The sequence below is a fragment of the Pseudophryne corroboree genome, chromosome 6 (genome assembly GCF_028390025.1).
Source record: "Pseudophryne corroboree isolate aPseCor3 chromosome 6, aPseCor3.hap2, whole genome shotgun sequence".
NCBI lineage: Eukaryota > Metazoa > Chordata > Amphibia > Anura > Myobatrachidae > Pseudophryne > Pseudophryne corroboree.
Window position 1 is genome coordinate 251,115,419 of NC_086449.1, and position 20,896 is coordinate 251,136,314.

The 20,896-nt window shown below is 45.2% G+C and overlaps 1 protein-coding gene across 1 annotated transcript in view; it reads left to right on the forward strand.

Annotated features, from left to right (window-relative positions):
* Nucleotides 1-20,896, forward strand: part of LOC134931961 (ras and EF-hand domain-containing protein-like) — a 94,645-nt gene that overhangs the window by 18,398 nt on the left and 55,351 nt on the right. Inside the window, exons 2-4 of the mRNA XM_063925871.1 lie at nt 10,683-10,838; nt 11,649-11,739; nt 18,500-18,595. Coding sequence (XP_063781941.1) covers nt 10,683-10,838; nt 11,649-11,739; nt 18,500-18,595 — 343 coding nt within the window. The remainder of the gene's footprint in view (nt 1-10,682; nt 10,839-11,648; nt 11,740-18,499; nt 18,596-20,896) is intronic.

The window sequence follows — 20,896 nt, forward strand, 5'->3', positions numbered from 1 at the left end:
GTGAAGGATAGATCATGCCAAACTAACTTAATAGGCTTTTATGAAACAGTTAGTGCAAACCTAGATCAGGGTAAAGAGGTGGATGTAATCTTTATAGACTTTGCTAAAGCTTTCGATACAGTACCTCACATTAGACTTATCAACAAATTAAGTGAACTTGGGCTAGGGAGCACAATATGCCTTGGATTAGAAATTGGTTGGATAAAAGGGAGCAGTGAGTGGTGGTAAATGTAACTTTTTCGAAATGGACTGAAGTACTAAGTAGCGTGACACAAGGGTCTGTACTAGGACCACTATTGTTCAACATTTTCATAAATAATCTAGAAATCGGTCTAGAGAGCATGGTGTCAATTTTTGCAGACAATACCAAACTCTGTAAGGTTATAAATTCTGAGGGGGATGCCGAGTCTCTTCAGAACTACTTATTTAAACTGGAAGCATGGGCATCAAGATGGAGAATGAGATTCATTATATACAGATGTAAGGTAATGCACTTTGGTAGCAAGAACAAGTATACTACCTACACACTAAATGGGGAAAAACTAGGGGATTCGGGATTGGAAAAAGATTTAGGAGTTAACATAGATAACAAACTTAGCAGTAGTACCCAAAGTAAGAATGCAGCAAATAAGGCAAACAAGGTGTTAGCTTGCATAAAGCTGGCATATGATGCAAGGGATGAGAGTGTTCTACTCCTATTATATAAATCACAAGTGAGGCCACATCTTGAATACTGTGCACAAAAAAAAAAGGATATCCTGGAACTAGAAAAGGTTCAGAGACGTGCAACCAAATTGATTAAGGGGTTGGAGACTCTAGAATATGATGAAAGGCTTGCTAGGCATGTTTACACTGGAAAAAAGGAGATTAAGAAGGGGACATGATAAAAATGTACAATTATATAAGGATACAATACACAGAGCTAGCAGGGGATTTGTTTTTGCTAAGATCAACACAAAGGACACGCAGACACCAGCTTAGGTTAGAGGAGAGGAGATGTCGCACCCAGAGACGGAAAGGTTTCTTCACAGTAAGGACAATACGTATTTGGAATTTCCTGCATGAAAGAGTAGTAATGGCGGACTCAATCACTACTTTTAAGAATGGGCTTAATAAATTCCTAACGGATAAGGATACAGGGTTATGGTGGATAAATCATGCACTATAGTAATAAAAAAATAAAAAAAAAAAAAATAGATGAATATACATAACGGCTAACCATTCACCACAGTTAAAATTTAGTTTTAAAATATTAGTGTAGGAGATCACTAAGAGGTTGAACTCGACGTACAGTTTGTCTTTTTTCAACCTCAGAAACGATGTTACTATGTTTTTGGGGCGGCTGCGTGACATCACACACAGCCGCTCCGGAAAAAAAGATGACCGTACAGCCAGGCTGCGCTGCCAGGGGTCAACCTTAGATCCGATGCGGGGCAGCCTCCCACATAGTGGGCAGCTTGCCCTGTGCTGGGCGGCCCCCAGCATGTGCAGAGATGAATGCAGATCTGGCTGCGTATGCAGCCATCTGCATTCATCTCTGAACAAACCCCTATGTGTACAGATGGCCATTGCACATGTGCATTGGTCAGTAACTCATTGCCAGCAGCATAATAGGGCTCCCGGAGTATCCTGTGCTGGCCCTGCCCCTAAGCTTATGATGTCGGCGTTCTGCCCCTCGCATTCTGAGTGACTGCACAGACTGCAGGGTGCCTGCCTGGAGCATCCAAAGAATGTTCTGGGTGGCAATGCAGCAGTGACACTGGTTGCAGGGTGCTGTTCCATGCGCCTTGCTAGTCAGAAGCAAGGGATGTGGGGCAGCAGCAATGCCACCTGTAGAGCCCTGCGATGGTCCCACTCACACACTCCTACTTACGGCTTTTGTCAGCAGGGGCAGGTTGCTGGCGGGTGCTGAGGAGAAGTGAGACAGCATGTAATTCATGTTAAATACTGATGGCAATGGCATATCTATTATGGGTGCAGTGTGTGTGGTGCACACAGGCCCCTAGGTCCAGGGGGCACACTGCACACCCTGCCCCATATAATTATACTTACCCCTCCGGAGTCCCACATCAGCTGGTTCTGGAGACAGAGAAGGCTTTAACCTCGCAATGTATTTAAACAACCACAGCTGCTGGTCAATTTTAAAGGTTACACCTGAAAACCTGGAATGTTCACAGAGAAGAAGATTTTTTTTTTTTTTTTTTAATAGAATAACCATCGCTACTGTTTTACACAACCATATAGGAAATCTTCCTCCTGGATTGTTATAGTGTCTTCTCTCTCTTTACAATTCGGCACACTTTACTCAAATAGAGAGATACTTACATGTTACTTTTGTCTTACGTTCCTATCTGGGTATCTTTTGTTATATATATATATATATATATATATATATATATATATATATATATATATATATATATATATATATATATATATATATATATATATATATATATATATATATAATTTATTTTTTTATTTTATTCTTATTATTATGATTTGTTCTGTGTTCAATGAGAGAGAACCACAGAAACTGTAATGCCAACTTTCTGAGATTATTAGTTGCCTGGAAGTCGTCAGAAAGTTTTTTGACTTGATTTTTACATTTTAGAACCCGGTCTGGGTATTGGAAACTTGTATGCACTGAATTTGGCCAGTTTATATAATAGTTGACAAGTGGTTGTCCTCAATTTATAATGAGGAGTTTTTCTACTTTTCAGTTGGCATAATATTACTGAATATTTCCTGTATCCACTTCAGCCCCATCCAGTATTGTACAATAAATGCAATTATGATTTTTACTAATTATCTATACATATAATAGAACTGTAGGGTTTTGTCTGTACATAATTTTTTTTTTTTTTGAGAAATGTACATCTAGGGACTGCTTGAACTAGGGAGTGAAAAAAATATTTGGGATTTTTTCTCTACTCATTCCGGCATCACCCATAAACTACTAGATGAATTTGGATCACATTTACACTATTGTATAGCTAATACCCCGTTGAAACATGCACAAATAACCCGGTTTAGACCTGGTATATTGCCAGGTCAACACGGGTCGCTGTGCGGTGTAAAGGGGCCATGGACGAATTCCCGGGTCGCCTGACCCGGTAATTCAACCCGGGTTATTCCCGGGTAATTATCGGGTAAGGTGCAGTGTGAACGGGTGACCTGGGTCCTCGTTCACTGCATAAGGAAAGGTGGTGCGGAGATGATCTCATCTCCCAGCACCGCTTCTGCTCCCGTCCCCTATGCTGGCTCTGTCCCCGCCCCCCCCCCCCCCCCATGGCAACATCACCCGGCATATTTCCATGTCTGGCTTATGGTGTGTAGAGTCCAATGCCGGATCCCACCCGGGAAGAACCCGTTTCCAATTCCCAGGTGGGACCCGGCATTGCTATCTGAAACGGTATTAGTGACCTAGAAAGAAAATTAAGTATGTATGATCTCGATGTGACATCAGGTAGAGTAGCGATAAAGGAAAAAACAGAATCTCTGCACACTGTTGGTGTTCCAATCATGCTTCTGCAGAACTCGACTCCGCTCAAGCTATGCAATGGAACCCCTTACCCCCAACCAGTTTCCTTTTCAATTTAAGCGCCAGCAGTTTCCTCTAAGCGTTTGCTTCACTATGATGGTCAACAAGTCGCAGGGGCAAACACTCAGGAGTGCAGGTGTAGATCTCGGGACCAGCTACTTCTGTGGGCTTGGGAGCAGCTACTTCTTCTGTGGGCAGCTTTACATGGCTTGTACCCCTTTCACACCGCACAAATAACCCAGTATCGACCCGGCATATTGCCGGGTCGGCGTGCGGTGTGAAAGGGGCATAGCCGAAATCGCGGGTCGCCTGACTCAGCAATTCAACCCGGGAATAAAGCAGTGTTATGCCCGTGTTGAATACTGGTTCAGTGGCTGCGTAAACGGGCTCCCGGGTCGATGCGTCCCGGGACCCGTGTACTACAGCAGGGAGAGGCGGCGCGGAGATGATCTCATCTCCCAGCGCCACCTCCGCCCCCCGCTGCTATGGCAACCCACCTGGCAGCGTGAAAGGGGTATTACTCACAAATTAGTTGCCCAAAGCATCTTTTTGTGTTAATCCGTGAAGGAAAAATTGCAAATATGGGCCCTCATTCCGAGTTGTTCGCTCGTTCTTTTTCATCGCATCGCAGTGAAAATCCGCTTGGTACGCATGCGCAAAGTTCGCACTGCGACTGCGCCAAGTAACTTTACTATGAAGAAAGTATTTTTACTCACGGCTTTTTCTTCGCTCCGGCGATCGTAATGTGATTGACAGGAAATGGGTGTTACTGGGCGGAAACACGGCGTTTTAGGGGCGTGTGGCTGAAAACGCTACCGTTTCCGGAAAAAACGCAGGAGTGGCCGGAGAAACGGTGGGAGTGCCTGGGCGAACGCTGGGTGTGTTTGTGACGTCAACCAGGAACGACAAGCACTGAACTGATCGCACAGGCAGAGTAAGTCTGGAGCTACTCTGAAACTGCTAAGTAGTTAGTAATCGCAATATTGCGAATACATCGGTCGCAATTTTAAGAAGCTAAGATTCACTCCCAGTAGGCGGCGGCTTAGCGTGTGTAACTCTGCTAAATTCGCCTTGCGACCGATCAACTCGGAATGAGGGCCATTGTTTACAAAGAGATGTTGTGATCAATGTGTACAATATAAAATATATATCACAGTATTAGATGACACTACTATCTTTGTAAGATTAGTTCCGCTGAGCATTAACAGGGGTGTAGTATGGCTGACCGGCGGTCAGCTTACCGACGCCGGGATCCCGGCAGTATACCGACGCTGGGATCCCGGCGGGGAGAGGCGAGTGCAGAAAGCCCCTTGCGGGCTCGGTGGTGACCTACGGTCGCCACGGGTTCTATTCCCACTCTATGGGTGTCTTGGACACCCACGAGTGGAAATAGTCCCTGTTGGTCGGCATGCCGACTATCGGGATAGTGGGGGTCGGGAAGCTGGAGGAGGTCATGTGATCGTCGGTCTCCCGACCGTCGGTCACATGAATACCACCCCATTAACAGACATTCACACGAGCGAAGCAGCGAACAAACTAAACTATAAATACATACATTTTTCAGTACACTGGGGATGATTTTACTGTTAAGGATTATACACTGCTTTAAATTAAACTCCATACATTATATTAAAACTTTTTTATGTTCTATCAAGAAGTGCTCACTTGGTAAATATATTTGGTTAACTACTACAAAAATGTCACAGTGCTACCAGTGGCTGGTCTGTAATCTGCACAAGTGCCCTCCAGCTACTGTGTAAGATATGTTATGTAGGTGTCTCAGTGTCATTGGATAGCACATGTTTTGCTCTCACCTGTTGCCAAAGATATTTCTGTTTCATGTTTTACTTGTAAAACTTGCCGGGGTGACTGAGTCACTTTCAAGTGTACAAATCAGTGATGTGTCAGTACAATACAATGCAAGTAAAATATGGAACAAATGATTATGAAAAGAGTACAGACGAGTTAGAAAATTTCTGTAGGTGGGTACACTGGTATTTTAATCCATAGTTTGCTGCAGAGGAAAGAGGGCTTGGAGAAGGCAGATTATTAAACCTTGTGCTTTACTGCAGGATTCTGTAACGCTGATTACACACAACCAAACTAGCCAGAAACTGCACCCAAATGATAGCGTGAGCCATTACACTATGCTCTCACTGGATTTTATCACTGAACCCACATGGGTATGGGTCATGAGGGCGACCACTATTGGTCGACATGGTCACATGTCGACGTGCTAGGTCGGCATGAGTTTTTAACTTCTTTTTTTTTCTGTCGTTTTCTTCGTAAAGTGACAGGGAACCCTAATTAGTGCACTGTGTCCCCTCGCATGGCTTGCATGCTTTAGGCAAGGTGTCTCGCTCCGCTGCCGATGCACTCTGCACAGGTTACTATTCCCAATTATAGTCAACGTGAATTGTAAAGTATGAAAAAGTTGAGAAAATGTTTAAAAAAAAAAAAAGTGAAAAACTCATGTCGACCTATTGATCATGTTGACCAATAGTGGTCGACCTAATGACTGTCGACCTAAGTGTTGTTGACCTAATGACCGTTTCCCACCCACATGACCTGGTCCTGCACCACTGAAAGGTTTCCTATCCATTTGCAATACATGTTTGTGGTGACTGATATGCGGGTGTAGTATGTTATGCCGACGGTCGGGCTACCGGTGGCCAGCATACCGGCGCCGGAATCCCGACCGCCGGCATATCGACTGCTGGGCGTGTGCAAATGAGCCCCTTGCGGGCTCACTGCGCTCGCCACGCTGTGGACACGGTGGCGTGCCACGCTATCTATCCTCCCTCCTGGGGGGTCGTGAGCCCCCAAGAGGGAGAAAAGCTCTCGGTATGCCAGCGGTCAGGATTCCGGCGCCGGTATGCTGGTCGTCGGGATCCCGGCTGCTGGCAAACTGAGGACCACCCCTGATATGCTAGTATGTCCAAATGAGGCATCTTGTGTAAACACACAAAAAACTAATAATTTTAAAATGATAATAAAAGGCAGCTTTATATTAATTTATTTAAATCTATAGACTGTCTCGGTCTAGAATTTCCTGCTGAATTAAATCACAGTCTATAAAATACTTGACTTCATACAATAATATCTGGCTAATCCAAAACTAATGTCATTAACCGCATTTCTGACGTTGTCAATGGGATATTATGTGCGGTTGAGAACGCTTACTATGACTGCGGCTTATGTGATGGAGCTTGTTTGGCTAAATGCCTACAAGGCTGAGTCATCAGTCACTGCTGTAATTCTCCACCTAGACTGCAAACATGCAGAGATGTCAGTGGAGGTATTTCTGAATGTGTTGGAGCAGTTTAAATCTTAACTTAGACGTTACACCTGTTTAAAGAAGATAAAAGTAAAGTACCATCGCCCACATTCTTCACAATCCCGGTCTCAACCTGCTGACAGTCATTTCTCTTTACGGTGTTGATACAGCGCATAATCCTGGTTTATTGGCTCTCCATTAGGGAAAGACGTAACATGCCATTGTTGGCAATTAACACTCAGTGCAAATACAATAACTTCAGTAGAGGTTTTGTTTTACAGACAAAGCATTTATGAACAGTCCTTTTTTTGAATTAATTCCTTAGAATTTTGTAGAAACATATTTCTAAGAGAACCTCATAACCTTACGAGACTTCATTTGAAACCTTGTAAAACCACAAATAGAAGAATACATTGTGACCGTTTTCAGTTAGATCTGTTTACAGTAGAGAAGCTGCCAGCTGGTGCCTCCCCTGTCATTAATGATTAAAATAATACAAAGAAGATACTTATGACACATATTCTGTGTCATAAGTATCTTCTTTATACTAATCTAATAATTATTACTATGTTAATGTGTTTGGGAGGGACATGCTTTCAACCCATGATAGCACGCCCCTGTCAGTGAAGCCACAGTGATTGGCCAGCAGATCCGTCACTGGATCCGCTGTCATCACTGTGTGGGCGCGGAGGTGCGGGCGGTGGAGGTGAGAGCATTAGTGGCAGGCAGACTGGAATTTTGCAGAGATTGGCAGCGGAGCGGTACCAATTTAAAAAATAGTGCCTCAGCGTCATTTTTGAAATTCAAGATGGCCGCCACGAGCCAATCACTGCTTGCTGCGTCATCACCCCGCCCCCTCCAGCTGACCTATAAAAGTCAGCGCGAGGCAGCGGCGTCAGTCCGGCGGCGGAGGAGGAGCAGTGAAGAGCTCCTGAAGAAAGAAGACGCAGTGGAAGTCCTGGATGGGCAGCGGCTATGCAAAAGAGATTAACAGCTGTCGCCCACCAGGTGAAGACGGCGGAAGCCCTGGGAAGGCGGCAGCCATGCAAAAGAGCGTAAAGGCTGCCGTCTCCCAGTTGAAGACCCTGACTAAGAAAACTTATTTTCTTTATTGTTTTTTACAGGTGCCAGCGAGCCCTTTATGTCCGGGACTTGTGGTTCTCCAAGTGCCAGCATGCTGGGGCAGGCTTGCTGGGACCTGTAGGACACCTGTAAAGAACAATATTAACAGACAATGAACCCTGCACCCACTGCCACCAGGAGTGTGGGGCATAGCACTGGGCTATCAGCCCAGTGCTGGTTATTGCTCGGGAGGGGGGACCCCATTTGTATTTTTTGGGGTCCCTACTTTCCGAGGAATTCCAGCCCTGGGCTGACTGGTTAGGGGGGCTGATTAATGTTATGGCAGGGGGGACCCCACACTGAGTGTCTCCCCTGATATGGCATTATCCCTCTGGTTGGTTCTGCCTGGTGCTGGTTTTAGTGATGTGTGGGGGACTGCCCTTTTTTTTTTCCCACTCTAATTGGGGGGGTTAGCTGCCAGTGCCTACCCAGCCGCTTACCTCACCGCACGTCACTGGTCCACACACACATTATGGTAGATCAGCAGCAGTCTTAACTGAGCAGAGGTTTTACTTGATGGGAAATATATGATTGTTATATGAATTTTTTTATTAGAGCAATAATACATTGTCTCATTTTGGTTTATATCAATATATTCTAAGCTTAATAGTATCGGCAAAGATTCATTTTAATCACTAACTTTATTCCTTATCACTATTCATTTATTTATTTTGCTTTAAGTGTGGATCTTTTATAATGAGAATATTTAATTTATGAAATAATGAAGGTTACGTATTTACTTTATGTAACATTATTGGCCGCTGTGTGAACCACTAAACAAAAAACTGTCTCTCGCCATGGATTTCTAGACTTTTCTAGTCTTAAACTGTCCTGCTGTGATGAGCCTGTGTTCGCTGCAGCCTTGGGGGTATATTTATTAAAGTGCAGGTTTAAGAACTGGAGATGTTGCCCATAGCAACCAACCAGTGTCTAGCTATTATCTTCTAGAAGGTACTAGGCAGAAAAATAATATACTGTATGTACTGTATATAGCGCTTTTTCTCCAATAGGACCCACGGTGATTAACAGACTATACATAATACAGTACAGACACCAGGAAGTACAGAAAAGCTGGTCTGGAGATACAGAGAGCATGGAGATACTTAAGGAAATGCTTGAGTAAACAGAAAAGTCTTAAGTGTTTTCTGTGAAGGATTCTAGAGTGGGGACCTCTCGATCATTAGTAAAATCTGATTGGTTGCTATGGGCAACATCTTCACTTATAAAAACCTGCACTTTAGTAAATATACCCCCTAATTTCCTGTTCCTAACTGACATAAGTGAGACCAGGTGTGCTCTTCTGCCGCTCTGACCCATCCACTGTGTGCTGTGCATTCAGAGATGGTTTTTGCATACCACTGTGGTAATGGGATGTAGTCGTAATGTCAACACTGTTAAAATTTCATGGTGACAGGTGAGATGTTGACATTAGGGTCAGGCTGCAGGTGGGAGGGAGGGAATACTGTGAGTGGAGGACAGGTTTAGGCACTATATGTAGGGGTAGGCTCTTGGGGTTAGGGATAGCTGTCATATACTTACCAGAACGCCAGAGCTTCAGCTGTCTGACCCAGAAGTGAGATGCTGCTGGGGTCGCTGCAGCCATCTGGAGCAGGTAAGGCACTGCTGGTCCACCAGGATGAAATGTCGACATGTTAGAATGCTGACATTTCATCTGTGTCTACATGATGACTGATGACATGGTCAGCATTGATATTTTGACCATTGCCGACATGATGAATTTCAGCATCATGACTGTAGACATTTGGTACCCAACCCGTGGTAACGCATAGTTACTGGAGTTCCTATTGCACTCCTTGCTGCCTGAACCAGTCGCACCATTCTCCTCTGATCTGTTACTAACCATTCGGTTACATCAATACAACTAACACACAAGAGTTTTGTTATTTATTTTGGTCCTCATTCCCTGTAGCTTCTAGAGACTATTGTGCATGAAAGTCCTGGGAGATCAGCAGTCTTGAAGATTCTCAAACCACCCTGTCTAGCACCATTGCAAGATCAAAGTCACTTACTGCTTATTCAGAGGTGGTCACAGTTACCATAACAGCTGCAAGCTTGTACGTGAAAATATGCAAATGTCACAGCTGATGGGATGTGTACTGAGACTCCCACTGGCAGTATTTGATCCGCCATTTGTGTACAAAGATGCAACCATCATACCCACATTGGACGATCCTCAACCTATGTGACCCTATTGTTATGTAGCATGGCCGTCTGACATAAGATCCGGGGCCACTTTTAATATGTCCGGGGTCACAGATGCAAGCTGTGCCATGCACATGAGACAGTTGCGAAATTCCTTCTGCTTGGCGAACCCCCCCCCCCCCCAATTACCACCCACAAATGTTCCCTGTCTGTTAATCCTCACTGCTGCCGCAACACCATTGTGGCACATGCGCAGTACTCCATTGTGTACATCGGCATTGCATCCATCTGGGAGTCAGGCCTTAGATCACATTCCTCCCCCATTCTGGTGTGTGGTCCGAATAATATCTGCACCTCTTGATGCTGTTATGCAGAGTTGCTGCCACTTCAATAGCTGATTTAGATCTTTGTACTAATGAACAGGTGAATGTAATAAAACAGCCCGTGCGTGCCCATGTGTGGAGTGGATGCCAGGTGTTTTTGCTGTGTGCTAGTGATGCTGAGGGGCAGGGATTTCAGTCTCATCTCTGATTGTGATGGAGCTAGTTCTATATTTCTGTATGTTTTGATTTGTAGTGAAACCAGAGAGCAACTTTGGAACTTATACCAGGAAATCCAAGAAGTCTCTGTGCCCGGACTTCTTGAACAATATGAGAAACTGATTGAGAACATGTCCTATGACTTTCGTGCTCAACGGCTTAACATGGAAAAGCTGGAATCCGTCCTGAAAAGGTTTGTGCTGGGAAATGTATACAGAGCAGATAATAGCACTGGGGCTGAGAGAGCTGAGGATTTTCCACTTCTCCTTCCTGCTGAGTAACCATGGCAATGAGTTAGTATGTGGGGGACACCTGACGCTAGGTGACGTGTTTGCAGTAAGGGGCATTATGCAGCATAGCATGGCAGCAGGACATGAGGGCAGAGTTCTCACTTGTCCTATTAATCTCTCTTTCTATTGCTCAGCCCCACCAAGAAAGTGTAAGTACTTTCGGCTTTGCTTTAACAGTTATTATTTTGACATGACATTTGCATTGCACTTTAGTGTATGTGTTAGTGGGACATTATTGTCATTTTATCAAGTAACACTTGATAGAAAATGTCAGCTCTTTTGGACCATAAAAGCACATTTCCTGTCATGGTTTTATTTGCTGGCAAGTTGTATACAATCTTTGTAGGTGAACTAGAGACAGCAAAGTGGCTGGCCGTCCTTTCATCCGTGAAGTAACTGGGGGAAACAGGAGGACATGTATTATGATACCCTTCATGCTTTCAAAATGTTGAAATCCATTCCTACTTTGTGGCTGGATCTGCCTACACTTTGGTTTACTTCAGTGATAAAAAAAAAGAAGAAAAGTTTTGCCAATTTGTACATGCGTGAACATAGATCCTACTGGAAATAATGCTTTGTCTTGTGGAATGCACACCTCCCCTCCTCTGTTATATTTGTAGAGTACGTTACTGTAAAGAGCGTCTCTGATGCTAAACGCACGTCTTGTCCAGGGTTTCTAGGACAGTGTGATTCCTGTTGCATATCTCTTCCAGGACAGAGGAGACCACAGCCTTGCAGATGGCAGAGTTGGAAGAAGACTTGCAGCATCACTTGACAAAAGTGGAAGGTCAAATACGTGATGAGGTGAGAACACCCACAGGATACCATTGTGTCACTCTGCTATATGATGCTTGTATTATGTGTTTTATCTTACGTTCTCATGTTATACAGTGTTACATGGTGTGCTTACAGAGCAAGTAATCCTATTATTAATCTGTCTATCTCTCTCCCCGGCTGTCTCAAATACCTGCTGGACTGGAGATGACAGGGACCCTTTAAGTGGTTTTAATGGTATGCGGTCACCATACCGATGAACAGGATACAGGTTGTCACAATACCGACGTCTGGATCCCACCAGGGACACCATACCCCTGCCAGAATACCGGTGAGGTAGGTGATTCCCCCCTCTGTGGGTGTCCATGACACGAATAGAGGGAGAATAGAACCTGTGGCGAGCAAAGCTCGCCACCGAGCCCGCAGCATGGCGAGCGCAGTTCCTGATAGTCTTAGAAATATGGATACATCATTTGGAGACTGTAAAGTATAGGTGTACTGTAACTGACAAGGGAAGGAAGAACTGTGGGGTTTATGTACTAAGGCTTGGAGAGAAATAAAATGGGAGATAGCGCCGGCCAATTAATGGCCAATCAGTGATGACTTGACGGTCAGGCGTAAAAAAGTCTTCACACATGTCTGACTGATCCTAGCAGTTTATGCTCTGCCATGGTCAACTGCCAAACATTTCTTCTGCTCCTTCTCAGGGGAGGATCTCAGACACCATGGTCATACTGAAATATCTCCGTGTACTGTATGACCATAATATCTGATGGGTGATAACTTGTCAGATAAAATATCTGTCAGTCCGCCATGCATGTTATGTGACCGTGTATGCCCAGCATAAGGATTTATACTCGAAAGGATTTTAACCCTACATAGTGGATTACATTAGTAGCAGAATGGATAGAACACATCTGATCATTTTTCAGTCATAAAAAAATAACTGTACAGGGACAGTGTAGATTAGAACTAACTTATTCATTATTTCTCTGACGTCCTAGTGGATGCTGGGACTCCGTAAGGACCATGGGGAATAGCGGCTCCGCAGGAGACAGGGCACAAGAATAAAAGCTTTAGGATCAGGTGGTGTGCACTGGCTCCTCCCCCTATGACCCTCCTCCAAGCCTCAGTTAGATTTTTGTGCCCGAACGAGAAGGGTGCAGGCTAGGTGGCTCTCCTGAGCTGCTTAGAATAAAAGTTTATTTTAGGTTTTTTATTTTCAGTGAGTCCTGCTGGCAACAGGCTCACTGCATCGTGGGACTAAGGGGAGAAGAAGCGAACTCACCTGCGTGCAGAGTGGATTGGGCTTCTTAGGCTACTGGACATTAGCTCCAGAGGGACGATCACAGGTTCAGCCTGGATGGGTCCCGGAGCCGCGCCGCCGGCCCCCTTACAGAGCCAGAAGAGCGAAGAGGTCCGGTGAAATCGGCGGCAGAAGACGATCCTGTCTTCAGACTAAGGTAGCGCACAGCACCGCAGCTGTGCGCCATTGCTCTCAGCACACTTCACACTCCGGTCACTGAGGGTGCAGGGCGCTGGGGGGGGAGCGCCCTGAGACGCAATATAAACAGATAATACCTTAGGTTGGCAAAAGAATACATCACATATAGCTCCTGGGCTATATGGATGTATTTTAACCCCTGCCATTTTTACAGAAAAGAGCGGGAGATAAGGACGTCGTGAAGGGGCGGAGCCTATCTCCTCAGCACACAAGCGCCATTTTCCCTCACAGTTCCGCTGGAAGGACGGCTCCCTGACTCTCCCCTGCAGACCTGCTACAGAATCAGGGTAAAAAAGAGAAGGGGGGGCACTATTGGCAGCTAATAATAATAAATAGCAGCTATAAGGGAATAACACTTATATAAGGTTATCCCTGTATATATATATAGCGCTTGGTGTGTGCTGGCAGACTCTCCCTCTGTCTCTCCAAAGGGCTAGTGGGGTCCTGTCCTCTATCAGAGCATTCCCGGTGTGTGTGCTGTGTGTCGGTACGTGTGTGTCGACATGTATGAGGAGGAAAATGATGTGGAGGCGGAGCAATTGCCTGGGTTAGTGATGTCACCCCCTAGGGAGTCGACACCTGACTGGATGATCGTATTAAAAGAATTAAGTGATAATGTCAGCACTTTGCAAAAAACTGTTGACGACATGAGACAGCCGGCAAATCAATTAGTGCCTGTCCAGGCGTCTCAGACACCGTCAGGGGCCCTAAAACGCCCGTTACCTCAGTGGGTCGACCCAGACACAGATACTGAGTCTAGTGTCGACGGTGAGGAGACAAACGTAATGTCCAGTAGGGCCACACGTTACATGATCACGGCAATGAAGGAGGCATTGAACATTTCTGACACTACAAGTACCACAAAGAAGGGTATTATGTGGGGTGTGAAAAAACTACCAATAGTTTTTCCTGAGTCAGATGAATTAAATGAGGTGTGTGATAAAGCGTGGGTTTCCCCCAACAAAAAACTGCTAATTTCTAATAAATTATTGGCACTATATCCTTTCCCGTCAGAGGTTAGGACGCGTTGGGAAACACCCCCTAGGGTAGATAAGGCGCTCACACGTTTATCTAAACAAGTAGCGTTACCGTCTCCTGATACGGCCACCCTCAAAGAACCAGCTGATAGAAGGCTGGAAAATATCCTAAAAAGTATATACACACATACTGGTGTTATACTGCGACCAGCAATCGCTTCAGCCTGGATGTGCAGTGCTGGAGTCGCGTGGTCGGATTCCCGGACTGAAAATATTGATACCCTGGATAGGGACAATATATTGTTAACTATAGAGCATCAGCAGAAAAAGACACCGTCTTTTCAAACTCAGTCCTTTCGTTCCCATAAGTACAAGCGAGCAAAAGGCCACTCTTTTCTGCCCCGGGGCAGAGGAAGAGGAAAAAGACTGCACCATGCAGCCGCTTCCCAGGAGCAGAAGCCCTCCCCTGCTTCTGCCAAGTCTTCAGCATGACGCTGGGGCTTTACAAGCAGACTCAGACATGGTGGGGGCCCGTCTCAAGAATTTCAACGCGCAGTGGGCTCACTCGCAAGTGGACCCCTGGATTCTACAGGTAGTATCGCAGGGGTACAAACTGGAATTCGAGGCGTTTCCCACTCGCCGGTTCCTGAAGTCTGCTCTACCAAAGTCTCCCTCCGACAGGGAGGCAGTTTTGGAAGCCATTCACAAGCTGTATTCCCAGCAGGTGATAATCAAGGTACCCCTCCTACAACAGGGAAAGGGGTATTATTCCACGCTGTTTGTGGTACCGAAGCCGGACGGCTCGGTGAGACCAATTTTAAATCTGAAATCCTTGAACACTTCCATAAAAAGGTTCAAATTCAAGATGGAGTCACTCAGAGCGGTGATAGCGAACCTGGAAGAAGGGGACTATATGGTGTCTCTGGACATCAGATGCTTATCTCCACGTCCCAATCTACCCTTCTCACCAAGGGTACCTCAGGTTTGTAGTACAAAACTGTCATTATCAGTTTCAGACGCTGCCGTTTGGGTTGTCCACGGCACCTCGGGTCTTTACCAAGGTAATGGCCGAAATGATGATTCTTCTTCGAAGAAAGGGCATCTTAATTATCCCTTACTTGGACGATCTCCTGATAAGGGCAAGGTCCAGGGAACAGTTAGAAGTCGGAGTAGCACTATCTCAGGTAGTGTTACGTCAGCACGGGTGGATCCTAAATATTCCAAAATCGCAGCTGATTCCAACGACACGTCTACTGTTCCTAGGAATGATTCTGGACACAGTCCAGAAGAAGGTGTTTCTCCCGGAGGAGAAGGCCAGGGAGTTATCCGAGCTAGTCAGGAACCTCCTAAAACCAGGCAAGGTGTCAGTGCATCAGTGCACGAGGGTCCTGGGAAAAATGGTGGCTTCTTACGAAGCGATTCCATTCGGAAGATTCCATGCAAGAACGTTTCAGTGGGATCTACTGGACAAATGGTCCGGATCGCATCTTCAGATGCATCAGCGGATAACCCTGTCGCCAAGGACAAGGGTGTCTCTTCTGTGGTGGCTGCAGAGTGCTCATCTACTAGAGGGCCGCAGATTTGGCATTCAGGATTGGATCCTGGTGACCACGGATGCAAGCCTGAGTGAGAGGCTGGGGAGCAGTCACACAGGGAAAAAATTTCCAGGGCTTGTGGTCAAGCATGGAAACATCTCTTCATATAAACATTCTGGAACTAAGGGCCATTTACAATGCCCTAAGTCAAGCGAAACCCCTGCTTCAGGGTCAGGCGGTATTGATCCAATCGGACAACATCACGTCAGTCGCCCACGTAAACAGACAGGGCGGCACGAGAAGCAGGAGGGCAATGGCAGAAGCTGCAAGGATTCTTCGCTGGGCGGAAAATCATGTGATAGCACTGTCAGCAGTGTTCATTCCGGGAGTGGACAACTGGGAAGCAGACTTCCTCAGCAGACACGACCTCCACCCGGGAGAGTGGGGACTTCACCCAGAAGTCTTCCACCTGATAGTAAACCGTTGGGAAAAACCAAAGGTGGACATGATGGCGTCCCGTCTAAACAAAAAACTAGACAGATATTGCGCCAGGTCAAGGGACCCTCAGGCAATAGCGGTGGACGCTCTGGTAACGCCGTGGGTGTACCAGTCAGTGTATGTGTTCCCTCCTCTGCCTCTCATACCAAAAGTACTGAGAATCATAAGAAGGAGAGGAGTAAGAACTATACTCGTGGTTCCGGATTGGCCAAGAAGGACTTGGTACCCGGAACTTCAAGAGATGCTCACGGACGAACCGTGGCCTCTACCTCTAAGAAAGGACCTGCTACAGCAGGGGCCTTGTCTGTTCCAAGACTTACCGCGGCTGCGTTTGACGGCATGGCGGTTGAACGCCGGATCCTGAAGGAAAAAGGCATTCCAGATGAAGTCATCCCTACCCTGGTCAAGGCCAGGAGGGACGTAACCGCAAAACATTATCACCGCATTTGGCGAAAATATGTTGCGTGGTGTGAGGCCAAGAAGGCCCCTACAGAGGAATTTCAACTGGGTCGTTTCCTCCATTTCCTGCAAACAGGACTATCTATGGGCCTAAAATTAGGGTCCATTAAGGTTCAAATTTCGGCCCTGTCGATTTTCTTCCAGAAAGAACTGGCTTCAGTGCCTGAAGTTCAGACATTTGTAAAAGGGGTACTGCATATACAGCCTCCTTTTGTGCCTCCAGTGGCACCTTGGGATCTCAATGTTGTGTTGAGTTTCCTAAAGTCACATTGGTTTGAACCACTCACCACTGTGGACTTAAAATATCTCACATGGAAGGTGACGATGCTGTTAGCCCTGGCTTCAGCCAGGCGTGTGTCAGAATTGGCGGCTTTATCTTATAAAAGCCCTTACTTAATTTTTCATTCTGACGGGGCAGAATTGAGGACTCGTCCTCAATTTCTACCTAAGGTGGTTTCTGCATTTCACATGAACCAACCTATTGTGGTACCTGCGGCTACTAGGGACTTGGAGGACTCCAAGTTGCTTGACGTTGTCAGGGCCCTGAAAATATGTTTCCAGGACGGCTGGAGTCAGAAAATCTGACTCACTGTTTATCCTGTATGCACCCAACAAACTGGGTGCTCCTGCTTCTAAGCAGACGATTGCTCGTTGGATTTGTAGTACAATTCAGCTTGCACATTCTGTGGCAGGCCTGCCACAGCCAAAATCGGTAAAAGCCCATTCCACAAGGAAAGTGGGCTCATCTTGGGCGGCTGCCCGAGGGGTCTCGGCTTTACAACTTTGCCGAGCAGCTACTTGGTCAGGGGCAAACACGTTTGCTAAATTCTACAAATTTGATACCCTGGCTGAGGAGGACCTGGAGTTCTCTCATTCGGTGCTGCAGAGTCATCCGCACTCTCCCGCCCGTTTGGGAGCTTTGGTATAATCCCCATGGTCCTTACGGAGTCCCAGCATCCACTAGGACGTCAGAGAAAATAAGATTTTACTTACCGATAAATCTATTTCTCGTAGTCCGTAGTGGATGCTGGGCGCCCATCCCAAGTGCGGATTGTCTGCAATACTTGTATATAGTTATTGTTACAAAAATTCGGGTTATTATTGTTGTGAGCCATCTTTTCAGAGGCTCCCTTTCGTTTTATCATACTGTTAACTGGGTTCAGATCACGAGTTGTACGGTGTGATTGGTGTGGCTGGTATGAGTCTTACCCGGGATTCAAAATCCTTCCTTATTATGTACGCTCGTCCGGGCACAGTATCCTAACTGAGGCTTGGAGGAGGGTCATAGGGGGAGGAGCCAGTGCACACCACCTGATCCTAAAGCTTTTATTCTTGTGCCCTGTCTCCTGCGGAGCCGCTATTCCCCATGGTCCTTACGGAGTCCCAGCATCCACTACGGACTACGAGAAATAGATTTATCGGTAAGTAAAATCTTATTTTTTTGCTTCTGTTATTTATTAAAAACATAACCTAATTAAAAAAAAAAATAATCATTAAGCGAATGGTTTCATTACAATGGTGAATTTGCACACTACCCAGGGGAATGTTAATAGAATAAGTACTTTGAATTTAAATAGCACAAGGCACATGATCTGCATTTCACGTTTGGCACAGTTCCTGTTGTTTGTGGTGCTGTAATTATAATTGTTCATACGTTTGTAACATCCTGATTAGTCACAGCAGTTAGAGGTGATATAAATCCCTAATACTAAGTGGCCAGTAGGGTTTTGGCTTGCATTTACCTGTTAAAGTTCAGAAAACAATGTTACATACACTTGTATCTATATTATCTTCTGAATGTTAATGTTTTCTCATAGGAACAGCAGAGACTTGAAGCTGCTATTCAAGAGTTGCAAAGAAGACATGGGATTGAGATATCTGAAATGCAAGCCAGGATTGACAGGATAGCAAAGGTTGGAAAACCCTTTTAGCCTTTTATGGGTTTTTTTCTGGTCTCTTGCTCACTATTTTAAGTCAGTGATTTCACGTTCTCACATCTGGGGGCTGATGTATAGTTGGATGCAAGTTACACCAAAAACAGAAGTTAATTGTGTCCATTAAAAATCTACCATTTGTACAATATGCAGAGGAGCAGTTATGTGAAGCTGTCTGAAATTGTGCATATTATGTAAAATGTGTTTTTCATAAATTGCACGAACAGTGTAAAATACATTTTAAAACCTCTGTTGCCATGTGGTATAAATATCTTATAGCTCCTAGTGAAATGTATACATTATCAGTTCTAATCAAATGGGAAGAAGATTTGCACGTTTCTTTGTCAGGTGCGGAGTGGAAGAAGTTATTCCAGAATGTAGTTAAAATGTCGAAATGCATTAATCACTTGGAAATGCTTGTTAGATTGATACAAAGATATACACTATACAGACAAAAGTGATTGGACACTGACAGCAAATAGACCAATGAGATTTTATTGATGTCAGTACTTGGTTGGTCCACCCCGTGCAGTTATTACTGCAGACACCCTTCTTGGCAAACTGTCTACAAGTTCCAGGACAGCAGTAGGTGGTATGTTTTGCTATTCATCCTAAAGCACAGTGACCTACTGCGACACTGAAGGTCGAGACTGTATAGGACGCACCCGTTGCTCCAATTCATAGCACAGGTTCTCAGTGGAGCTAAGATTTGAGCTGGACAGTCCATCCGGGTTACCAAATTATCTGTATACCAGTCCAGTGTCACCCTGGAAACACGACATTGCACAGCCTACAATGATCCCCTGCTCAAAGTCGTTTAGCTCCTTCTGGCAAGCCATTTTGTTCTAATCAGTGCCCTTCTACCAGTTTTATACCTGGGGGAGGGGGGCATGCCACTCATTCAAGCTGGGGCTCTGTAAGGAGCAATCTCTATTCATTTATTTAACAGTCCGTGCAGTGTCCATGCTGATCATCTTGCACCAGCGGGGAAGCAATCGCAACAGATATGTTCTCCACATTGCTTTGCATGTGCAATAGTGCTTTCTCTGCCTACATTGTGGACTTGCCTCCAGCTCTCCATGAGCCCCCTGATGCACACGTTTACTGCATGTTCCTGCTCTAATTATCCTGCGGATTGTAAGCTTGTTTTTTCACGATGTGAACTATGCGCCACAAACGTGAAACTTTTAGTTGATCTGTTAATAGAAAACAAAATGTCTACCATGAAAAGCAAATGCTTTATTAGCTGAATTATATATTGTCTACTGTACATGCCATCAGTGACATATTGCTGATGGTGTCCCAGCTACAGCCCCGTTGAAATGTACACAGTTATATTGTTACCAGACTTTGTTGCAAGGTAAAGGGAAGTAATTTGCAAAATAAGAAAGACAAGGCAAGGCTCTATTACCCAGATTCCTCGCTGTACTGTAAATTGTATAATTATGTGGCTGGACAGGTTTTTCTCTTGTCTGAGTGAATAAAAATTCTTTTCAATGTCTTCATCTCTACAAACTTTACCCTGCATGTGAAAACTCTTAAGCTGCTTTAAAGTCAATGTTGACATTATCACAGAAAAATTACGATTAGCAATATATACTGTAGGAGGACATTTACTAAGCAGTGAGCCAGTGGAGAAGTGCCAAAGGCAACCAATCAGCATGGAAGTAACATCTATAATTTGCATACTATAATATATTATACAGAGCTGCTGATTTGTTGATGGGGCAACTTCCACACTGGCTCACTTCTCCGCTTTTATCACTGCTTAGTAAATGTCCCCCACAATTTGCTAAGTGGCCGTGCAATGCATTATTGGTGCAGCTATATGATGTCTCCACCTTTCCTTTGTATACATGCCATGCTATTAGGGTTTACTTACTTGTATATGCCCTACACACTGGCCTGCTCGTCCATATTGGCCTGCATGCACAGGCGATGGGGCAGCAGCGATGAACGAGCGCGGCGCCGCGCTTCGTTCATCGCTGGTGCCTCCACACTCATAGATATGAATGGTATCTCGTTCATTAATGAACGAGATCGTTCATATCTTTGAGTATTATCTGCCAGTGTGTAGGGCCTATTAGTGAGCAAAGTTGATCACTTTCTGGTAGATGCACTTCTTTTTAGTAATAGGCTATAATTTGGAAAAGTTGGAGTCGAGTCTATTGTAAAACTCAGGCATAGGACCTGAGAGCCTTAGGGGTCTATGTACTAAGCCATGGAGAGAGATAAAGTGGAAAGAGATATAGTAGCAGCCAGTCAGCTCCTAACTGCCAT